A 25,266-nucleotide genomic window follows, 5' to 3' on the forward strand; every position below is an offset into this window, starting at 1 on the left:
GTCACTATTACAGCAAAGGTTAATGTTATTTATCTATTTAATACATTTGCAATACATTTCAATATACACAATATAATTCATAGAGGTCATACCTAGTTTAACCAACACAGACATAGCTAAATTCAGTCACAGCATGTACATGAACGCACAAGTGTGCGCCCAGACACAAAAACCAAAATCACTGCCACTGAATTGATACCGACTCAAAGCAAGCCTACAGGACAGGTAGAACTGTCCCTGTGAGTTTCCAAGACTGTAACTCGTATGGAAGCAGAAAGAGCCATCTTCCTCGAGCAGAGGTGGGTTTCTCATAACCCAATGTGTAACCACTATACCATCAGCTCCACAAAATTCAATGACCATTAAACTGCCAAAGTTGACTCAATGAAAGAGTGACTACATCACTGTAACAAAATGGCGGTCTGGAGCTGCTGACAAACTGGAGAAATAACACAAAATTTAACAAAGTTAGGACTAGAGAAAGATGAGAATTTTTTAATCAGTAAACTTTCATTCAAAAACAAATGTTTGAGGGGAAAAAAGTTCACAAAAAATATGTTCTCTGTTGAGTATACTCAATAAGGCAAAGTCCCAATCCTATCATGACTTAAAAATAACAGACTTAGTCTGAATGAATGTACAATTTTCTGCTTTCACACACCAGTTGCGTGATGTAATTGGGCAGTTGTACCGTTTGTGGGCCAATGTGGTCATGCTCCATAGTCAGAGACGCCATGTTTGCCTACCAACCTGGTCTCTGGAACGATCAAACAGTGAGGAGTATGTACTTTATGCACAAAGCACACATGGACATGATTAATAACCTTTTGTTTGACTTGAAAAGAAATATTCCATCGGTTCTCCTCCCATTAAAAAAAGGTAAAATAATAAAATCTGAAAAGCTAATTCTTATTCACTAAGATAAAGGTTCCCAGATAAAAATGCATGCTTATTTTACTAGACTTTAATTCTGGGTCCAGATAATATACATAATAGAACAGGACTTGCCTCCCACTCCAGGATTTCTGGCTTTGAACAAAAGGAATTTTTGCAGTAATTGCATTTCAACTGAATATCACTTGGAGCCACAAACTGGCCATTTGGAGATGACTGCATACTGAGAGCCTGAAACAAAGAACAAAACATATTGGTATGCACAGGAATTTTGAAATGCCTATTATGACTGCTGCTAGATACCTAGTATAACTTGCTAAAATATTTCTTCAGCATATAAATTTTGTCTTTAAAAATTATAGAAGTGAGGAGCTGAACCCAAGGGCTCAAGAAGAAAGCAAATGTTTTGAGAATGATAATGGCAACAAATGTAAAAATGTGCATGACATAATGGATGTACAGATTGCGAAAAGAGTTGTATGAGCCCCCAATAAAATGATTTTTTAAATTATACAAGTATAAAAGTGTTTGCTAACATATTAACATTCTGATATATTAGCTTTATACAATTAAACTATCTTTTCTGTACATATTCTAAAATCACACAAATTAGAAAAAATAATATTATTATTAAAACCTTCATCTTTCTCCAGTGGCATGGCTGGTGATTTCGAATCGCTGACTTGCAGTTAGTAGCCCCATGCACAACACCACTATGACTTCCCAGTGCCTTAGGAAACCTCCTAGTATAGTCTAACTAATGCTTGAGTATCTTCAAGGTATTCCTATTATGGTCAACCTGGTTACGTTTCAATGCTTCCAGTCACACTATTTGCTGAGACCATTCATATTGCAACTTTAAAGAACCACGTCAGAAAATATTTGTCTATGTTTACCAAAATGAAATGTAGTTCGCTAAAACTCCTAATAGCTCTACATAAACGAGGATCAACTGTAAAAAGCTGAATCCCATTTTCCATGGCAGATTTCTTATATATAAAGAAAGCATTTATGCTTCTCCAAGCAAAGTATACCTAGGTCCTTTTTCATCCATTATCAGAAAATACAGTTCCCTTTAAAGTCGTTTTTATTTGAAGCTATTTACGAGGAAAATACTACACATCTGGCGCTATGTTCAACAATGCTTAAAATTAATTTCTTTCCCTTAAAGTCTATCACAAATAAAAAAAGGTCAAAGTCAATCTGGTTACTTATGAAAAAGAACACACCAATACAAAAATGTCTTCCTTGCCTCAATTATTCTAATCTCCCCAGACTCCAATTTGACCCTCAACCAAGTACAGTACAAAATGAATACATAAAATAAAGATATACCATGTTATGCCATTTTTGGGTGGGTGTATTATATTGTGGGGAAGTATTTAAAACAATTAACAAACCTGAAATTTAGCTACACAACTGGAATTGCAAAAGTTATACAGTTTTCCATCAGGCATTGTGGCTTGGTATTGAGGTAAAGAGTTTCGCTTACAAAAATGGCAAATAATTCCCAAACCTAGAAGAGAAAAAGTACATATCAGATTTACTAATAAAACCATGGAAATTTTTAAACACTTGCATTTGAAAATAACCTAGTATTGTGGTTCTAAAATATACATCTAAGTTTTAATAATGTTTGGAATAGACAATGTAGAGAGACGATCATTAAAGAATGATCTTCAAGCAATACAACTAGTTTGCATTAATGAAAAGTAAAAACTGGTGTAATAAAAATATAAAAGTAATTTAAAATGAGCATACAAAATTAAAGACTAAGTACTTGTGGCAGTTACACAAATTGTCAACTTGTCAAGGGGTGGAGTCTAGCCTGTCAATCAAGCCATAGCCAATGAAGCCTCTGTGGAGGCTTGGCCTTCTCCTGAGGATTCTGGGAACTCCAGTATTCTTCCCTGGAGGCAGGAGATTCTGCTTGATCTTCCTGTTGACAAGCCACATGGAGATACACTGATGTAACCAGAGTCCTAGAACTGGGGGAGCCACGTGGAGACCCATGCCAGAACTGAGATGCTTCCACCACCAATGGATCCACAAAATTTTCCACCCACTACTGTGAGCGTCCTGCATTCAGCATCACTGCATGACTGTGTGAGCCTAATGAGGAATGTATGAGCTAGTATTGACATATGGAGTAATACTGGACTTAAGAACTTGATCTGGAATGTTTTTTTAATGTACAATGGTTCTTTGATATAAAGCTCCCTTACACATGAGTGTCTCTGAATTTGTTTCTCTATTCTACCCAAACTGACACAGTACTTAAGGCAAAATATTAGTCATATTATTAATTACTGTTAAGTCTCCAAATACCTGAAACTTACTTTGCGACTTTGCATATTTTGTCTTGTGACTGTTCATGCAAGCGGTTGAACAATATGGCTCCATATATCCATTAGGACCTATGCACTGCGTCATATCAAAAAACCTGCACTGTGTTCGGCAGCCAGTACAAGTAGTTAATTTCCCATATTTCTAAAATTTGAAATATAAGAGGATATGGTTAAGAAAAGAGCAATTAGAAAAATAAATCTGTTTTTCAGTACATATTTTACCTAAAGCACCTTCTAAAGTTTGAGAGAGTCAGAAGTCTTCATCTAGATGCAACTGTTCAGCAAAACTTCATTGCCTCGAGTCGAGGCAGACTCCTAGCAACCCTACAGAATGAGGTAGAAATGCCCCTGTGGGTTTCAGAAACCATAACGGTTTACAGGAACAAAGAGCCTGCCCTTTGTCCTGTAGAACGGCTGGTGGTTTCAAACTGCTGACTCTGTGGTTAGCGGCTTAATGTGTAACAAGTATACCACCAAGGATCCAAACAAAAGTAATCATTAGGTTGTCTCCTTCAAACAACAGGAATATAAGAGCAGCAGAGGGCCATGGAAAATTCCAGGACAAAAATAGGCTGACTGAAATACACACATTGAGAAAGTAAAATTCAGATGACTTGTTGCATTTGTATTAAAAATTTAACTTCATAGTCACAAGTCGCAATCAATGCACAGCAGAAACAAGTCTAACTAGTATTTGAGTCTTCTGTGGTTACAAAATCCCATCATAATCACTTAAATCAAGTCATATACCGTTTTGCAAAACAATTATACCCCCCTTTCCCATATTATGTAGGGATTATCGGGCTCATTGTTATACCCCAGAGCATCTAGCACAGCATGAGGACATAAGATCTTAAAATGTTCCATGATACAAATAGAGGAAAGAGCTACGAGGCAAAGGCATTTCTAGAGGTCTAGGTAAAGGCATGTACATGTGCAAATAAATTTATATATGAGGATGAGGAAATAGACCTTTGTGGATATATTTATAGGCTTAGTATTAAGGTAGCAGAAGGACATTGGGCCTCCACTCAAGTACACCCTCAATGCAAGAATACTTTCTTCTATTAAATTGGCATTCTGTGATGCTCACCTTCACGACACAACCGCTGAAGACAAATGGGTGCATAAGCAAATGTGGCAAAGAAAGCTGATGGTGCCCGGCTATCAAGAGATAGCGTCTGGGATCTTAAAGGCTTGAAGGTAAATAAGCAGCCATCTAGCTCAGAAGCAACAAAGCCCACATGGAAGAAGCACACCAGCCTGTGTGATCACGAGGTGTTGAAGGGATCAGATATCAGGCATCATCAGAACAAAAAAATCTTATCATAGTGAATGAGGGAGGTGGGGTGCGGAGTGGAGACGCAAAGCCCATTTGTAGGCCACTGGATATCCCCTTACAGAAAGGTCTCTGGAAGGAGACAATCCAATCAGGGTGCAGTATAGCAATGATGAAACATACAACTTTCCTCTAGTTCCTAAATGCGACCCCCCCCCCCTGCCCACACACACACACTATCAAGATCACAATTCTACCTTGCAAGTCTGACTAGACCAGAGGATGTACACTTGTACAGATAAGAACTGGAAACACAGGGAATCCAGGGTGGATGATCGCTTCAGGACCAGTGGTGAGAGTGGCGATAATGGGAGGGTAGAGGGAGAATGTGTTGGAAAGGGGGTACCGATTACAAGGATCTACATGTGACCTCCTCCCTGGGGAAAGGACAACAGAAAAGTGGGTGAAGGGAGACATCGGAAAGGTCAAGATATAACAAAATAATAATGTATAAATTATCAAGAGTTCATGAGGAATGAGGAAGCAGGGAAGGAGGGGGAAAAATGAGGACTTGATGCCAGGGGCTTAAGTGGAGAGCAAATATTTTGAGAATAATGAGGGCAATGAATATACAGATGTGCTTTACACAATTGATGTAGGTATGGATTGTGATAAGAGTTGTATGAGCCCCTAATAAAACGATTTTAAAAAATGTTCCAAGATACAATAAAGTAAATGATCAAAAATTCATGATTGTACAACTTTTATTAATATAACCAAACTATGGAATTGTATATGTGAAAATATATGCCAATAAAACAGTCTAAAAAAACGTTCCATGTATGGACAAATAGTAGATGCCCAAATAGATAATAATCAGGCCAAAAAGAATACATAAAATTGATTAAGCTGCATGGGAACAATTCATGAATGTCTCAGAAGCTCAGAAAAGGACACTAATAAAATTAAGAGCAATAAATCAGAATAAACAGCAAATAACATCAACATTAAAAGCAAAAAAATGAGCAGTTAGGAAAAACGAAAACAATACATACAGGAAACAAACAGGTATGAGAAAACAGGAAATACAAGAGACTGAAACTTTTGTGGAAAACTTTCATTACCTTTTAATTTTAAAATATCCGTGAAATTTTTGAAATCCTTTCATGTACTAGGGTTGACGTTATATATAAGTACAATCTAAATTAAAATTAAATTCCATGCATCTCACACCCTTAGTTCAACAAACACCACTCAAATTAAGCTTTACAATTTCTATCTTTAGTCTCTTATAGGCGCAAGCCCTCCCACAAAGAAATATTGATTGTAAAATAATTTGTTACCAGCAGGCGGGAAGAAGAAATTATGGAAGCAATAATTAAGGGATACGAAGTTTGAATTAATGGAAAACTCTGGGACTAAACAGTGATGGTTGCACAATACAGTGTGTGACTAGTATCACGGATTTGCATACTAAAAATGGTGAAAAGAAATAATTTGTTATATATAATTTATATATTTTGCCATCTCCCCCAAAACACATATTTTTTAGATGTTAACAAGAAAGAACGGTGGCTGCACACTAATTGTGTCTAATTATGCCTGTCCCAAGGCATCCTGATAGTAAAGTGTTTGACTGCTAAACCCAAAGATCAATAGTTCAAACCCATCAGCTGCTCCAAGGGAGCAAGACGGGACTTCCTACTCCCATAAAGATTGACAGCCTCGGAAACCCAGAGGGGAAGTAATATAATAGGGAGTTTGGCACACAATGGTTCATTTTCAGTTTCTTCATTTAAAAAAAAGGTTAACATTTAAACTCTAATAAACGTACTATTTTTTTCTATGCAATGTTATGGACCCAAGTTAAGGATACCTGATTTAAAATGTGACTAGGAAGTACGTTATGTGTAGATTATCTGCTGGTGCCCTACTCCTGACATTTTAAAGAACAAATTGATCAAGCCTCTATCTTAAGTATCCTTCCTTGTTCCCCACTGACTTGTTAAAGGAAAAACTAGAAGACGTTTTGATATTCGTATCTAAACATGGAATGGACACAACTGACAACAGTAGATCTAATGCAACCTGTGACTGCTAACTTCAGGGTCAGCAGTCTGAAACCCTCAGTAGCTCCAAGGGAGAAAGACAGGGTGTGGTAGTTACGTAATCTGGTATCAATCTGAGAATTTAGAGTGAGCGGTGGAGTGTAGCCTGTCAACCAGGATATAGTCAATGAGGCCTCTGGGTGGGCATAGCCTTCTCCTGAGGATTCTGGGAACTCTGGTATTTCATATTTCCTTCTTGTGGGCAGGAGACACACTCTCTCTCTGCTCACTCCCTTAGACATTTCTGAGAAGATGCATGAAGCTTCCCTGAGGCAGTCAAGAGTTTCAGAGCTGGAGGAACCACATGGCGACCCCTGCCAGTGCTGAGATGCTTACACCACCACTGGATCCACAAGACATCGATTGAACCCACTGGCCTGTGATCTTCCTGTACTCGACGTCATTGCATGTATTTCGTCTGTAGAGGACTTTATAAATTCCTCTAAAGAGGAATTATGGACTAGTATCAACATACGGGGTAAGACTAGACTTATGGACTGGGCTGGAATGTTTTCTTAATGTACAATTGCTCTTTTATATAAAGCTCTTTCTTATACACATAAGTGTCCATGAATTTATTTCTCTAGTCTACCTGGATTAGCACATTATAGTTAGACTCTATAAACTAAAAGAAAATGGTGGTAAGACTTCAATCATGATACATTGTACAAGTTTTCAAACTAAGCAACATGAGACAAAGTCAAGTGAAAAATTCTTAAATAAAATACCCAAACTATCTCTTCATGTTATAAGATCTACTTTTACATAGTAAAAAGGTCTTTTTAACTTTAGTCTTCTAATCTATAGCTTACTTTTAACACATATGCTACCTTTATAATTTACCATTTTTCAAATTAACAATGAATACTTAAACTAGCCACAGAATCTTCATTACCCCCACTCCCACTCCAGTGAAAAACTTAAAGCTAGCAACATTACTGGGAAGGCAGGGGCGTGGTGATGGTGGTGGGCACGGGGTGGCTAAGTGATCCAAATTAACATAGAGTGATAGGATAAACCCAAGTTGAGGAACACTCTACACACCCCTCCCACCAAAAATGAAATCTTAATATTTTTTATAACCAGGTCAAGGTCATGAAACATAGACTGGAGAACTAGTTCCAATTATTCTATTTAGAAACGTCCAGTGTTAAAAACTAAAACAGGGGCACAGAGTAGACAACAATCTCTACCCCTAAGATAAAAGAAACAAATAAACAAATGAAACCCTTTACATGGTGTCTCCAGGACGCTGCCTAGAGGCAGTTTACAGGCCACAGCATGGCCAGAGATTGGAATTCAAGGCTAGGGCAGCTTAGTTGGCAAAGCAGAGTACTTTACATAAGATAGTTTCAAACATGCAGACACACATACACACACCTCTGAAGATTTGAAGGAGTTGAAAAAAATTTAAAAGTTGCCTCCAAGTTCATTATGACACATAACAAATGCAGGACATTTCAAAGCCTGTGATGTTTCAGAGTTAGATCACCAGGTCTTTCCAAGGTGCCTCTGGGTGGATTTGATTCATCAACCTTCAGGTTAATAGTCAAATGCTTCATTAATTGTTTGTCCCACACAAGAACTCGTAAGCATTTGACTGAGAAGGCACTTGCATGTAAAAAGAAACCAAAACCACCAGAGGCGAGAATAAAACTCCACAGAAACACAGGTAGACACAAGGCTGACCAGTTTCCAAGGCAAACCAGAGAAATAGGAATCGTTTGTGTTTCCACCTGCCAGGATAGGAAAGGTCAGAGAATACAAAGAGCATCACAGTGCTCAGTAAGAAGTTGCCAGGATAATGGGGCTGCATTGAGGATGTCAGCTGCATCAGCGTTGGCTCTGACTAGTGGGGTCTGAGAATGTAACCACAAAAGGGCGCCCCTTTCTGCAATATTCAAAATGCAGAACGGTGATAGTAGGGCAACATGGTGAAAGAGTCTGTCACTGAAAATTAACTCGATAGCTCACTTGTTTTGCCTTTATTTTACCACAAAACATGTTCTTTTAAAAGGGGGACTTTCAAATCTTGCGTACTCTATAAAAAAAATAACTGACTACGTAGCAATTGTACAATACTGCTTGATAGGGTTGAATGGAATGATATCTGTATTAATGCCCAATAAAATGGTTTTTGAAAAAAATCAGTTTTTCCAGAACATAAGCATCTGCAGATAAATGGACATAGCACTAGAAAAGTCACATGTAAAATCTAGTGAAATTACATAAATTGTGCTATAGAGATAAACTAAACAACACACGTAAACATTCCATCTCACATATTCTGATATGTTGCACAGTGCAAAGAAATTCTGAAGTACCACACAGAGTTAGGCAGTGTGTGACAACAGGAGGGTTTTAATGAAGCCTGCTGCGCTCCTGCTTACCTCAGGCTGCATCAAGAAAGAATCTTGCATGTGATCCCGCACCTCTTTCAGGAAGCTTGGGTGGCTGCCTACCTAAAAGAGAGTAAAGACTTCATAAAACATTTGTAGAAGAATGCCCAGCAAGCAATGTGTAAGTTAATTCTCAATAATCTGCTTTGTGACTACAAACTTCAAACATGAAACACTCTCATTGCAACTTTTCTAAATGCGGATCTGACCCATCCCCACCATTGTTGCCCAAGTATTGGGGGGGGAGGGGGGACGCAACAATTAAATGATAACAATAATAAAACGAACTGGCAAGGATTAAAAAGAGATTTCACTCCAGGCCCTAATATCGCTTCAATCTCGTAGGTGATCTATTGTGTTCTAAGATCTTATTGAAATCTACTAAAGTATAATCCTACTGTGAAACTCTCAAAGCACTCAAAAGTACTTCACTTGGAGATTAGCAGCAGCAGCACAATGGGTTGTTAGGAGAGAACCGTCCAGTGAGCTCTGGTGGCACAACAGAGAAGCACCCAGCTGCCAGAGGTTCCTCAGGCCAAAGACGATGGCCTAGGAAACATGGTGGGGTAGTTCTGCTCTGACATACAGGGTCCTTCTGAGGCTAAATGTGTTTGTTGGCACCCACGAGAGCTTCCAGCACACAACACAAAAACATATCCTTGCTCCTGTTAGAAAACTCCAAAAGACATGCTCTTTGATTTCCATGAAAGTTAAAGTACTATGCTGGAAAATGTCAACTATTGAAACACAAGAGTTAAATTAAAAAAAAAAAGACAAGAGTTAATAAGCATTTTACAGTCTCCACTGTCAGGATCTTGTTTCTCAACTTCTTCAGAAACCAAATGATAAGTTAGGCTATGAACAAACAAAGGGGGGCGGGGGAAGGGGGCAAAGTCAATGTTAAGAGACAAAAGGGGGAAGAAAGTAAAAAAGAGAAAACCACCACAGGAGTTTAGTTCTCAGGTTGCAAGGAAGAGACATGAGAGGTCTTCAATGCCGTCTGGTCATGTCCTCTATCAACAAAAATCTATGCATGTAATTCCTACCAATCTATTATCTTGAAGAATGAAAGATAAACATTTTCCCCAAGTTATTCTTATTTTTATCTAATGATAATACAAAATGCTTAGCTATATATAAGTAAAGTCACTTCTTCAAATAGTGGTCTAATAACTGACTTAATAGTAGAGTTCACTGGAAGACTCCAAGCTCAATGTATTTTGATGCCTGGTCTTACTAGGTACTTCGTTGAAAAAGACTCCTCACAGAGTCAGTTAAGTCTCATTTTCCTGGGCTCAAAATACTATTCCTGTCTATCTTATTCTCCAAGTATGGTCAGGGCTTGTCTTGTTTTTCATTTGGCTATTAAATTTCCATCTGCTGTACTAATCAGCTGTTCTTAAAATCTAATTAGAAGATGGCTCATTTTTCATCTTTTTCCAATGCGTCTGAAATTAGCGGGACTCTTCATTAAAAATATTTTCCAACATTTATAATAAAATTATTTTTTAAATCTCCCTAATCTTCAAATGTTCTTTTAATAATGCTGTCTCCTTGAACAAACACATAGCTTACTGTTAATAATCCACATTTGCCTTTATATGACAAATATTAATTTTCCACAATATCTCCTAGGTGAGTATCACAACAAAAAGCCCAAGTGCACATCTCTTCTGATATAAGAAAATTTCTCATCATCAGTCAAAATGCCACATGTAAAAGGATGTGAGCCGCATTGTTGCTCCTGTCGCTGTTAGGTGCCACCGAGCAGGCTTTACCACAGTGGTTCTCAGCCTTCCTCACACCGCGACCCTTTCATACAGTTCTCCGCAGGTGGTTGTGGACCGCCCCCCGCAACCGTAACATTATTTTTGTTGCTACTTCATCACTGTAATTTTGCTACTGTTATGAACCGAGCAACCCCTATGAAAGGGTCATTTGACCCCAAAGGGGTCCCAACCCACAGGCTGAGAACTACTGCTTTAACCTACAGTGGCCCGATGCACAACAGAAGGAAACACTGCCCAGTCCTCTGGCATCCTCACAATTGTTTCTATCCCTGAGCCACTGGTGCTGTCACTGTGTCGATCCATTCCCTTGAGGGCCTTGCTCATTTTTGCAGCCACATCCTTGGTTTGCTGAGCATGGTAAATGCTTTCAATTCACTTGGATTTCAGCAAGCAAAGTTACTGATAAATGAACCTTCCTCCAATCCTGATGCTGCATACAGACCAGCTTCAGAGATTATTTGTTCACCATAAGGACTAAAATAAGTATGGAAATGGACAAAACCCCAACGTGTACTGTTCACTATCTGTTTCCAGCAAGGCTCTCTCTCATTCGGCGTTCTCATCTGAGTCCGGCATAAAATGTCTGGCAGTGACCTGATGCAAAGGGCTTAAGAGGAGAGCAAATGCTTTGAAAATGATGAGGGCAAAAAATGTACGGATGTGCTTTATACAACTGATGTATATATATGTATGGATTGTGATAAGAGTTGTATAAGCCCCTAATAAAATGTTTTAAAATTTTTTTCTGGCAGTTCCCTGTTAATGTAATACTGCAATCAATTTTTAATTATCTTCAGCAAAATTGTACTTGTGTGTGGCACTAATGATATTGCTCAATAACTCTGAATTCTGCTGGGTCACCTTTCTCTAGAATGGGCACAAATATGGATCTCGTTATAGCCTTGGAAGCCCGATGGGGCAGTTCTTCTCTGTCCTCTAGGCTTGCTAAGTCAGAATCAACTTGATAACAAGAAGGTTGGTTTGATTTTTATTTTATGCTAATACTGGTTGAATAATGTGGGAAAACAGCAACAAAGGTTGCATAACAAAGAAAGTAACCAGTGTCAAATTACACATGTGGAAATAGATTAATTGGAGGCTTCATTGTAAAGATTCAGCGTAATATTAAAAACTATCAAAAATCAAATAATAAAAAATGATATGTTTAAAGTATTTTAGTTATACTAAAAAACAGAAATAACTAAGTCTTTTCATATTTTGGATTGCTCGGTCTTTAGAAATCTCAAATAGAAATTAAGAGGCGTTGGCAGTTGTGGAAAAACTGAAACTCTCATCCATGCTGGTGGGAGTGTGAAATAGTACACTCACTGTGCGAAAGTTTGTCTCTCGTACACCTGACCCAGTAACTCCAGTACTATGTATACACCAAGAAATGAAAACAGGAACACAAAAAACCCCCAAAATAGAAGTAATCCAACTGTCTATGAACAGATGAGTAGATAAACAGAGCTGAAATCGTGAAACAATCAGTGACATGTACAAAGCTCACAAACCTACAGCTGTGTGAAACAATTCAAACACAAAAAGACAAATATTGCTTGATCCTATATACATGAAATTACTAGAAAAGTCATAAACACAGAGACAGAAAATAACGTATTAGCTACTACGGGCTAATGAGAGGGGTTACAAGATAGTTTCTACATGAGTCCTGAGTTTGGATTGATGAATACATTTTAGAAATAAACAGGGGAATGGCTGAGACTATAATTAGAATCATTGGGTTATACAGTTAAAAGTGGCTTAAGGGCAATTGTTTTTATTACAATGAAATAAATTTACGTTTACTATAAATCTAGTTCCTGTCTCTGAATTGTACACCTAAAAATGGTTAAATTTAAAAATTTTATCACATACACTTTACCATAATTAAGAAAACAAAAAACAAGCTACCATTTTTCTCACAAAATGAGGTGAAAAATTAAAAACTTCCCACACATAATAAAGAGGGATATACTATTAATGAATTAATAATTTTTAAATGGAAATGTCCCTTTAATGAATTTACTCTCGTTAAAAGAGAAGTTACTTTCTTCCTTCTTTATGCTCTGGAACAAATGAAACAGCATTAGAACTGTCTAATCTGAGTGTGACAGAATTTCCCTAGAAACCATCTGGACCTGGTTCCTTTAGAGGTGTACTGATAAGTAAGGAGCCCTGGTGACACAGTGACCAAGTGCTCAGTCACCAACCACAAGTTTGGTGGTTAGAATCCACCAGCCTCTCCTTAGAACAAGGATGTGTGAGTCAGCGTCCATACATGTTACAAATTTGAACATACCATGGAGCAGTTCTGCTCTATCCTACAGGTGTGCTGAGTTCAGAGAGACTCCTCGGTAGTTAGATCTCTCCATTGCTTCAATGAAAACAGAGTCTTATGTTAGAGTCAATTTAGATGAATTGTGTTTTCATAGAAAATTACTTTTAATCTGGGTTTTCAAAATGTTTATAAACACCTATATGAAGTAGAGCCTTCTGATGAGCTTATTCGCCTACTACCTTGCCATTCTTGTTTTATGTATTGGTGGAGGTTTTGTTTTAACCTTTTGTTAGTGATTAGACACATACTGACTTAGCGGTTGTTGTTAACAGGTGAAAGCACTTGCTTCTGACAGTGCTCCTATGTACATCCGCATGAAACATTTCCTCTTCCGAACCCATCAGTAAAATTACTGTCATCTCACTCTCGCTAAGGGCTCTCCTATGCGTTGTGCTGACCTTCTACTTTAACAAGCACGATGGCCTTCTCTAGGGACTGGACCCTATTAAAAACATGCCCCAAACAGACAAGACAAAGGTTCACCATCCTTCGGTCTAAGAAGCATTCTAATGGTACTTCTTCCCAAGACAGATTAGTCCATTATTTGACAGTCCACAGTACATTCAGTAGTAGCCCGCCAATATGGTAATCCAGGAGTGAATTATTTTCTGGTCTTCCTTTTTTATTGCCTAGTTTTCACATATATGTAATGTATCTGAAAATATCATGGGTTGGGTAAGACTCATCTTAGTCCTCACGGTGACATCTTCAGTTTTTAACACGTCAAAGAGGTCTTTTGCAGCAAATGTAAAACATGTTGATTTCTTCACTGCTGCTTACATGGGTGTTGACTGTTAATCCAAATAAAATCAAAGTATGAACAATTTCAACATTTCTCTGTTTATCATAAATGCTGTGCTTATTGGTCCAAGTTGTGAGGATTTTGTTGTATGTTGAGGTGTAATCTATACTGAAGGCTGTAGAATTCAGGGTGCACCAGCAAGGTGTACCACAAAGGTTTTAATGCATCTTTCTCCAGTTCAAATGCTGTACTTTTTCACATAGTTCAGCCTTTTAGATTTGCTCAGCCTAGATTGACAAAGTATGATGAAAGGATACAAACTGTGATGGACACTTTTACTGATTTTAAAATACTTAGTGCACCCTGTTCTGTTCTACTAATTACCTCTTGGTCTGTATATAGGCTCCAAAATTGTGTTCTACAATTCAGACTCTAAATGAAGTTATCTATAATTTGTTAGGATCTATCACTGTGTCACATAGTCACTAAAACACAAATAAGTATGTTTCTGGTATTCTCGGTGTAAGCCAAAATCCATCTGATAGCACCATGATATCCCTCATTCTACATCCTCTACTGAATCCAGCTTGAATTTCTGGCAGTCCACAATTCATGTACTGTTGCAAAAGTTTTTTATTAAAATTGTACTTACATGTGATATTAATGATATCGTTTGATCATTTCCAGATTGTACTGGATCACTTTTGGAATAGATACAAATATGGGTATCTTCTTGTTGTTGTAGATACCTTGTTGTAGATGAGTTCTTCCAACCTTGCATCTGTTTATTGACGCATCTCAATTGGTTTCCGTGGATTCTTAAAGACTCATTTGCTAATGCCTTTAATGCAGCGTGGACTGCTTCATTCAATATTATTGGCTCTTAATCAAATGCTGCCTCCTCAAATGGTTGAATGTTGACCAATTCATTTTAGAGCATTGTGTGTTTGTGAGTTCCACCTTCCTTTGAAGCTTCCTGAATCTTTCAATAGAATCAGTAATTTAAGTCATCTTTTCATTCCTGAAAACCCATGTAGGTTGTTCTCTTGGTTTTCTAACTCCAGAACTTTGCATATTTCATTATCAACACTTTACTTTGTTTTCTTGGGCCATCCTTTTAAATCAGATTGTCGGTGCTTTTATTTAGTCATGTCATTCTTGTACATACCGTATATACTCATGTATAAGCCAAGGGTTTTAGCATTTTTAATGCCGTTTTTGTGGTAAAATTAGGTGCCTCAGCTGATATTCAGGTCGGCTTATACTTAAAAACAGTCACTGATATTCAATACATCACAATTATTCTTAAGTTTAAACATGTTTTATTCTGCAGCTGGCGTCTGGCCTAGTTTCTGACTGATGATATTGAGCTTCTCATGGTCTCATTTCCACTTGTGCAGTCAATTTGATTCTGGTATATTCCATCCGGTGATGTCCATTTGGAAAAGTGACTGTTCGTGTTGAATAAAGGAAGACCTCTCCAATGAATAAGTTGTCTTGCAAAAACATATCAAGCAAATTCTAGAATGATCATTTTTATCAGCAAGTGTGAATTGTTTTCAACTATTAATACTTTCTTTTGACTCATAAAGACTATACAAGACTAAGTAACTGTCCTTGCAGGACTTTGAGCCTATGAACTTTTAAAGGAGTAAAATGTCTTACTCTCTCCTACAGAGTGGCTTGTGGGTCAGACTGCCAATCTTCTAATTAGCCCAACTCATAACCCACTCTGCCACCAGGGCTCCTTAACCTACAGAACCTGTAAACTCAGTCAAGTTCCAGGGTCACTATGAGGAGTTAAGGTCAACTTAAGGGTAGTTATTTGGTGTCTTGATTTTAGAATTCTTTCTCAGGAGCCCTCACGGTACTGTTGGGTAAGCACTGTTAGCCCCAAGGTCATAAATTTACACAATCAGCTAGCCGTTTTATTTCCTACTGTTGTATTTCAATTACCAGTAGTGAACAATACACTCGATCGCATAGTTGATCCTTTTTAGACTGAAGAAAATCTTTATCTTTGGCGTAAATTTCATTTAATATTTATATTTACTTTTAAAAATCATTTTATTGGGGATTCATACAGCTCTTACCTCAATACATACATACATACACTGTGTCAAGCACATATGTACATTTGTTGCCCTCATCATTCTCAAAACATTTGCCCTCCAAATAAGCCCCTGGCATCAGCTCATTTTCCCACTCCCTCCCTGGCGCCCCCCTCTCTCATGAACCCTTGATAAATTACAAATTATTATTATTTTGTCCTATCTTACACTGTCTGACATCTCCCTTCACCCACTCTTCTGTTGTCCGTCTGCCAGGGAGGAGGTTATAGGTAGATCACTGTAATCAGTTCCCCCTTTCTACCCCACCCTCCCCCTACCCTTGCGGTATTGCCACTCTCATCACTGGTTCTAAGGAGCTCATCTGTCCTGGATTCCCTGTGTTTCCAATTCCTATCTGTACAGTGTACATCCTCTGGTCTAGCCGGATTTGTAAGGTAGAATTGGGATCATGATAGTGGGAGGAAGCACGTAGGAACTAGAGGAAAGTTGTATGTTTCAAATGGTTGCTACACTGCACCCTGACTGACTCCCCTCCTCCCCGCAACCCTTCTGTAAGGGGATGTCCAGTTGCCTTCAGATGGGCTTTGGGTCCCCACTCCGCACTATCCATCATTCACAATGATATGATTTTTTGTTCTTTGCTGCCTGACAACTAATCCCTTCAGCAGCCTGTGGTCACACAGGCAGGTGTGCTTCTTCCATGTAGGCTTTGTTGCTCCTGAGCTGGATGGCCGCTTGTTTACCTTCAAGCCTTTAAGATGCCAGACGTTATATATTTTGATAGTCGGGCACCATTAGCTTTCTTCTTATGCACCCATTTGTCGTCCGCGATCATTTTGGGACAGTGAGCATCATGGAATGCCAGTTTAATAGAACTAAGTGTTCTTGCATTGAAGGAGTACTTGAAACCTATACATATATGCACATAGATCTATTTCCCCATCGTCATATAGAAGTATATTTACATATGTACATGCCTTTATTTAGACCTCTACAAATGCCCTTTGCCTCCTAGATTTTTCCTCTATTTCCTTTTACTTTTCTCCTGTCCCACTATCATACTCAGCCTTCATCTGGGTTTCAGTAATTCCTCTTGGTTACATTACCCTTTGTCACGCAGGCCTCCTGCATCTTCCTCACCACCAATGTGGATCACTTATTATGCCCTGGTCCCTGCATTTGTTAACACCATTTCTTTTCCCCCACCCCCTACTTCCCTCTCCCATGCCCCCTTGGAACTGTCGATCCCGTTGTTTTCTCCTCCAGATTGTTCATCCAGCCTATCTTATTTAGACAGACCTGTGGAGATTATAACATGCATAAAACAAGACAGAGCAAAACCAAGCAACGAAAGAAAACAAAAGAACAAATAGTCAATGACCAAAAAAAAGCAACACAACAACAAAAAAAGAAAAGCTTGTAGTTAGTTCAAGGACTATTTGTTGGCCGTTAGGTGTATTTTCCGTTCGAATCTGATAGGGTGCCAAGCCCTGGTCCCAAAGGCTATTTTTTATATTACCTGGGAACTTCGTTGCTCTGTTCCCCTTGCTGTTTTGTTGCACGCCCTTAGTGTTTTTCCTCAGTGTGGTGGGATCAGATCAGGCAGAATCCCCATACTGTGTCTCCAGTGTTGTCCCCTGTAGGGCTATGTATGGGTCAGTGAGAGATGCCGTCTCACAGTGGGGCTGGCCATATGGTTTTCCTCTGTGGACTGGCTGCTCTGAGTGGGAACATCGTCCTCAAGGTTTGGTGGGCCTGGATGTGCTCCACTCTCTCTTCCTCCCCCTTCATTTGCTCCGTGTGCACTGATCAGACATGTCCCTCTCCCTGAGCTGCAGATTCAGTGCTGTCCTCTGAAATAAATTCTTCATGGGGGAATAGTCATCTTTCTTGTAGATGTTGAGAAATTACCCTATTACCTACAGTGTAGTTCTTCAGGATATAGCTTAAACTGTTTTTCACAACAAATGTGCCATTCTCAACATAGTAGAGTATATGACTGAAAATGACGAATTCATGAGTAAAAATTAGTTTGTCTGGTTTTTCACAACGCTGAAAGTTCAAAGAAGCAACATTCTGAATTGTCTTATGTTACCTTACACATTACATTCTACTTTTATAAGTATCGTGGGTTCCATTAGTATCATTAATTTCTACTTTCATCAGAATAGGATATAGGCTTGTACAAATCAAAATGGTAAGTTAATAAAAATTGGTTTCTCGACTTTTCTAAAAAGTAATTTTAAGAGAACAGAACACCATAGCTGAACAGACCTATGTACAAATCTCACAAATACATTAAGACCCCAAGAGCCAAATCCATAAAATACTTATCAATTCCATTCACACAGAATGTATAAAGAAATCAAAACGATGATGCTTCTAAGTCAAAGACAAATGTGACAATGACTGAAAGAGGCTACAGTGGAATTGAAAAAGAATTAGACTTTCTTGGACTAAGTCTTAAAAAAAAATCAAGAAGATACAAATTTCATTTCACTCAGGATACAAGTACATAGGTACTGCTATTTCATCATTTTAGAGATGATGAAACTAAAGGAAGTTTAAGTCTTTTACCCAAAGCATATGTGTGATACCAACTAGCAGGGCCAGTATTGTGACCCAGGCAGACTAACTAAAGTCAGCACCCTCAAGAAACTTTCTTTTTAGAATAAAGCTATTCAAGCATTTTAAAACACAAAAGAAGACTATTTTAATCCGAACATGAATTACCTGTTTGTATTCACTGACACAACTTTGACAGCAAAACCTTTTCTGCTGACCGTCAACCACCAGGACATTGTTTCCAGCCCCTTTGCTCGGTAAGTACTCCCCACACTGCTCACAGCAGTTCATTATCAAACCATTTGCCATTCTGTATCTGTTAAAACAGTGGTCACTGCACAGCTTGTGAGTCATGTTTTTAAAGCTAACTTCATGGCGTATCTAAAAAGAGAAGTAAAAGAAATAAATAAACAGTCTGATAAGTTGTTAAGAACATGGTCCTCCAGCAGAAACAACAATGCCCCAAGAATTTTTCTGTGGAACGTTGTGTTTCCAGAGACAAAGCACTCACTACTCTGTGAACTGTTTTTATACAAGCAAAGACACCGGGCATTTAAGAAAGGAAAACTGTGACATCAGCGTACATTTCATCCCAAAGAAATTTTATAAATTTGGTTAGTTAGTTTTTACATTGATCTGTATAACCAAATAGAAAATCGTTACACAAATATAAAAGAAATAATATAGTATACTGCCTAAGAAAAAGGAGAGAGCCAATATTATAAAATTCAAATTAGGTGTACATATTCTATTCCCATAAAAACAAATTTTAAAAATCTATTACTCCCATTAGGAGGGTTCACAGCTCCAGTCACTTAAGATGCAATTCCCAAAGCAAATCACAGACATACAGTGAATTCCGACTTAAAGAAACCTCACAGAGTTTCTAAGGCTTTAAATCTTAGCAGGAGCAGGGGATAGCTTCATTTTTCTCTCTTGACTCATCTGGTGTGTTTGAACTGCTGACCTCGAAGTTATTAATTCAACGACTGTCCAATAGCATCACAAGGGCTCATGTTAATGTACTTACCTTTTAAAACAGGGTGCAATACAAGAAAGGCAATAGTCCTACTTAGAACAGAACATGTGGTTTGAAGTCTTTGAATAGGAGAAAAGAATCTTTATTTAAATTAATAATATTGGATGTCCGTACCTTTTATAAGGGCATTTTCAAAAATAAGCATATTAGTATATTAAATATATATGTATCAACCAAAATACTATGGTGTTATCTGTAAGTACTTTGAAATATCAAGGAGGCAATTAATGTTATAATCTTAACTTTTTCACTATGGCAATTTAAGATTTCATAATGGGCATTCCCCTAAGATGGTTTTTATGTATTCTCACTTTGAGGCAAACACATTGATGAAAAAAAGCGTATAATCAATTGCTCTTACACACAGTTTAAAATATTCCTATTAGAACAAAATTAATAAAGTACAAAAATACAAACCTCCGTTAGTTTTCCACAGATTGTACATCTTGATTTATTTAGAACTCCTTTAGTTGGATTCTGTTTGTCTTCATACAGTGACAAACATGATGTACTACAGAATTCCTGGAAGGACTCACTTGAATCTACTTGAGCAACGATGGTTCCTTTCATTGTGGTAATATCTCTGAAAAATAAAAATATAACACAGTAAAAAAACACTTTAAAATAAATGAAATATGAAGAGTATTGTACCAATTAACGGGGCCTGAGTCAACTCTGACTCAGTAACCGTATAGGACTATACTTCCTGACATTTCTTCTTCACCCACAAATTTAATCCTGGGAATCAAACATCATTCTTCTACCTAGAAAATCACGGGGCTGGTGAGGTGGGGGAGCCGACCACCCATGCACAAGCCAGCCTTGAGTGCTTCGTGCCAGGTCTCTGAGGCCCAGATCATGCAGTCATCTGGACAGGCAAAGACGGTGGCAGTCAAGAAGGAACCTCCTCTGTTACTGGCTGGGGAGCGCACCGACTCTGAGGAGTTAGAGGGTGGAGAGGCCTTGTTCACTAGCACTGTCTCTACCCTGGAGTCAAACCCATCATCTCCAAAAACAGCTAATCTTCCTGCAGATGTTATTAGTACAAATTCCAACGCCCCAAACCCACACAAGCTAGGTTGGATGATGTCAGAGATCTTTTTGCAGAACCACAAAAGAAGTTTCTCGTCCCCACCCCCAGCCAGTCCTGGGGCTTTGGGGCTCGGCTCAAGGGGAGTCCCTCTGGGACATGGGGGTAAAGTCAATTGTATGACCCTTTGCTGGGCATGCCTACACAGTAGGGTATGCTGGGCCGCTCTAGGGTTTCCCGTATGGGCACCAATAAATTTCTTCCCTTTTGCTAAAAAAAAAAAAAGAAGAAGAAGAAGAAGTTTCTTTGGGCAGTCCAAAAAAGGAAGCTATCCTCTATTCAGAACCTTCTCCTGCAGTTACACCTGTCACTCCTACTACGCTCACTGTGCCCAAAATTGAATCTAAGAGTTTATCTGCTCCTGTGATCTTTGATAGAGCCAGAGAGGAGACTGAACACGAATCAAATGAAGATCTTTTTGATGTAAAATTTGGAGTATCAAATCCAGAGGAAGTTAGTGATGGTATGAAGGATTACATGGCATATACAGCCAACAAAAGGCATCCCTTTCTATGTTCAGTAAAAGAAGATTCAGTGACTTGTTTGGCTTGCAGGGCAAACTGGCAGGTAAGTATTTACATGTTGGTTACATTGAGCCACCAGCTCCAGAAAAGAGGAGACATGACCAAGGTCAAAGTAGGTTAAGAAGATTCAATATCCACTGAATTGGTGGGAAAACACAGCGATTCTTGAAAGATATCTCCAACGAGTAAAACATGCAACTAAAACTCAGGGCACCCAGAAGGTTGTGCCACACAGAGACCCCACAATTCTGTAAGGGGCTCCGTCAGCCAGATAGATCCAATCCAGAGCTCTCCGCATCTCCAGAGTGGGCAGAGCGGGCTTTCAACATCCGCACGGCACCTAAAGATGGGGCAGAAGCACCAGAGACAGTGTGACAGCTTTTCAGAGAACGTTCTGCCAAAGATCTACCCAGACACAGCGCCTATGTCACCTCCCTGTGCGAGGATGCCTCCCTGTAACTACAGGGTCCTGACTTAAAGCAGTTCCTATAGAGTTCTGAGCTACACAGGCTCAACAGGAATGTTGAGGGTGGTGAACATGGCTATCAACAAAATGACAATCAAGATGAAAGAATCAGATGCTTGATGACAGAAACAGAGATTTGAGATTCTAGATCAACAACTTAGGAAATTCCAAGTCAGTGTTGAAGCCTTGGTGTTAGAAAAGAACTTTCAGCCAACACAGCTGCCTTTGCTAAAAATGCTGCTATGTTAGGTAATACTACTTTATCTAGACCTCTGTCACAGCTTGCTGAGGTAAAGCAGGGGATAGATCAAGAACAAACTTTTGCCGACTTTTATGCTTTTGGAACTACTTAGTGACTAATTTCATCTACTGCTGCAGTGAAAGGTGTGTTTGATCATCAAATGAAGAGCTGGCAGCAATGAGAAAATGCTCAAACAACTGAAAACTGAGTCAGACATGATGGATGCTAACAAAGTAGATAAAATACAGCAAGCTAAGAATGAACTAAAAGAGTGGGAGGCCAAAGGGCAACAAGGAGAAAGAGATGTTGAAGAGATCTCTCATATGATTCAAAAAGAAGTGGGAAGATTTGAGAAAGAATGAGTGAAAGACTTTAAAACTGTTATTAGCAAGTACTTAGAATCAGTACAAACACACAACAGCTGGTAAGACACTGGGACGCGTTTTTACCTGAAGCCAAAGCCAGTGCTTTGTGATCCCTGTTTAAAAAGACACTGGATGTTTGTTCCAGTTATGCTGAATCCACAATGAAACCATTTAAGCCAGCGGTTCTCAACCTGTGGGTAACAACCCTTTGGAGGTTGAATGTCCCTTTCATAGGGGTCGCCCAATTCATAACAGTAGCAAAATTACAGTTATGAAGTAGCAATGAAAAATAATTTTATGGTTGGGGGGGTCACCACAACATGTATTAAACACTGTACTAAAAAGTCGCGACATTAGGATGGTTGAGAACCACTGATTTAAACCCATCTACATACACCACTTTATATTTTATGAAGAAAAAGAAAATCACTATCACCATTTAAAAACTCTTAGTAATCAAAAAATGAAAGCCAACTATTGAACAGCAAATACATGAATGCCTCAGAAGCCCACCAGAGTTCTCCTCTGTCCCATAGGCTTTATATGGCTGTATGGCAGTGAGTTCCAGAACCGGTCATTAAAAACACAGGGGGGTGGGTAAGAGGGGGGCTATGTGTGTGTGTTTATCATTAATTATATTACGTTCACCTAAAGGACTAATTTATTAAGTGTAAAATTTAAATACTGTGCATCGACTATGTAGGTCACTAGAGCATACTACATGCTCACTATAGAACGTTATTACTTGATTTAACTACACTTCTCATTCCCAAATAACCCTGCCCACCTTTCTGCACAGTTCTCCAACTATAATGGAAAATGTTAGAAAATAACAAAATTTGACATTTTCCTTTACTTTCAAGTTCCAGGACCCTATAAAGCAGCATGGACTGTAAAGCAATCCAACCACTGCTCCACTATTCGAAGTATTAAATAGGTACAATATCGACTTTATGAAACCTCTACAGAGTTCTAAGATAGCTTACAGACCGGGGCTACCTAATAGGCAGTACAGAAAGTCCACCTGGTTTGAGCTTCCATATACTATATACCATATTCCAGGTAGTTTTAACCAGTGAAACCAAACCTGGAAAAAATAAAACAGAGGATTCTGGGTTTTGTTTTGTAAACCTTAGTTTGAAACCATCAGCTGCTCTGTGGTAGAAAGATGAGGATTTCTACCTCCTGAAAGAGTTACAATCTCAGAAACCCATGAAGGCAGATCTCAAGGCCTTGGAGATCTGCTCCTGTACAGATTACAGCCTTTGCGGCCCCTCGGGGCTGTTCCACTCTGTCCCACAGGGTTGCTGTCTGAGTAAGACTGAGGAGCACTGGGCTTTTCTTTCTTTCAGTTTTCATAGGAGAGGCTTTAAAAATTTCACGGGAAAATTCTATTACCTCTTAATTCTATTTGCCCATGAAGCACCCTACTATCAAGCAACTTCAAACCCTGTCCAAATACAAAAGCCTCTATGTCAGTGGCTCTCAACATGTGGGTCGTGAGCCCATTGGGGGTTGAACAACCCTTTCACAGGGGTCACCCGATTCCTAGCAAAATTACAATTATGAACTAGCAACAAAAAAAATTTTACGGTTGGGGGTCACTACAACATAAGGAACTAATATTAAAGGGTCGAGGCATTAGGAAGGTTGAGAACCACTGCTCTATGTAGTCATCACCTAGGCTTAATGAAGAAACTCCAGAACCATTAAAACTTGAAGCTAACTTCAAGATTCAAACACTAGCCTACCAATTTTTAAAATACAGCTTAGTTTTAAGATCCGTATTGATAACCTCTTAAAATGATACATCAGTATTCGACCATAAGTAAAGCACACTTACTTTTTACACATGACACAGAGTTTCTTTGGAGCAGGTTTATGAGAGAAGGAGGAGAGGCAGGTGGTAGAACAAAAGAGGTGAGCTGATCCTTTTCGCTGATAAGCTGTCTGTCCCTTCTGCAAAGGTTTCTTGCAGTTTGCACAAGTGACTTTCACTGGTTTGGTGGGTTGCTGCTGGGCAGAAGGCTGGAAAATCTGCTTAGGTAGTGAGGCCACTGGTGATAAAGAATCCACTCCAGGCTGTTTCTGGTTCCGGGGAAATGAAGCTGACTGGGAGATCCAAGAATCTGAAAAACAAAATACACAAGGGAAGGGTAAGAATACGGGCCTTTATACAAAGTAGAATTTATATCAGAAAAATAGTTTAACTTTCCATTAAGCACAGGAGTAGGAAGTTAATAGGACAGCAGCTTAGCAGAGACATCAAAGCAAAAAATTCAAATCCCAGCTCCATCAATTAACAGACTGGGTACATTGTTTAATTGCTATGGCTTGAGTCTTCTCTAAATTGAAAAAGGTACTAAGTTTCTAAGAATGACAGCATTTAAATGATAGCACATGTAATAAAACATAAAATGACCAACCTGTATAATTTCACTGCCATGGAGTCAATTCTGACTCATAGTGACCCTGCAGGACAGTATGCCTGTGGGTTGAGACTGTTACTTCTTCACAAGAGTAGGAAACCTCTTTCGGCTGGTGGTTTGAAACTGCTGACCTGCTGCCTAACAGCTCAACAAGTAACCCAATACACCACAGGGTGCTTAGCCTATATATAACGTATTAAAAAATACTAGCCAACGGTTATTAACAAGAAATAGCCAAACATTTATATAGAGAATATAACTTTAAATAAGGAACAAATACACACACATAAAAGCACAACCACCCAGAGCCTATGTGAAATATGACACCAGCCATAAAGTTTGTTGATTATTTTTAAAATATGTATTTAAAAACAAAAACCAACTTCCTGACACCGAGTAGCTTCCAATTAAAAGGGATACGACGGGACAGAGTCGGGCCACTCCTGTGGTTTCCCAGGCAGCAATTCTCTATGTGAGTAGAAAGTATCAGTTTTCTTCCAGAGTGGCTCACGGTTTTGAACTGCTAACCTTGCAGTTATCATCCCAGTGCATAAACCACTGTGTGTGTGTGTGT

The 25,266-nt window shown here is 38.7% G+C and overlaps 1 protein-coding gene and 1 pseudogene across 1 annotated transcript in view; one reads left to right on the forward strand and one right to left on the reverse strand.

Annotated features, from left to right (window-relative positions):
• ZMYM2 (zinc finger MYM-type containing 2) overlaps window positions 1–25,266 on the reverse strand; it is a 106,142-nt gene that overhangs the window by 32,647 nt on the left and 48,229 nt on the right. The window contains exons 5-11 of the mRNA XM_075562852.1: window positions 24,107–24,392; window positions 19,995–20,160; window positions 18,707–18,919; window positions 9,020–9,091; window positions 3,234–3,384; window positions 2,295–2,410; window positions 1,009–1,125 (exon numbers count right to left, since the gene is read on the reverse strand). Of these exons, the coding sequence (XP_075418967.1) occupies window positions 1,009–1,125; window positions 2,295–2,410; window positions 3,234–3,384; window positions 9,020–9,091; window positions 18,707–18,919; window positions 19,995–20,160; window positions 24,107–24,392 (1,121 nt within the window). The remainder of the gene's footprint in view (window positions 1–1,008; window positions 1,126–2,294; window positions 2,411–3,233; window positions 3,385–9,019; window positions 9,092–18,706; window positions 18,920–19,994; window positions 20,161–24,106; window positions 24,393–25,266) is intronic.
• Window positions 20,385–22,373, forward strand: LOC142461536 (sorting nexin-2-like; annotated as a pseudogene).

The sequence above is a fragment of the Tenrec ecaudatus genome, chromosome 11 (assembly GCF_050624435.1).
Source record: "Tenrec ecaudatus isolate mTenEca1 chromosome 11, mTenEca1.hap1, whole genome shotgun sequence".
NCBI classification, from domain to species: Eukaryota; Metazoa; Chordata; class Mammalia; order Afrosoricida; family Tenrecidae; genus Tenrec; species Tenrec ecaudatus.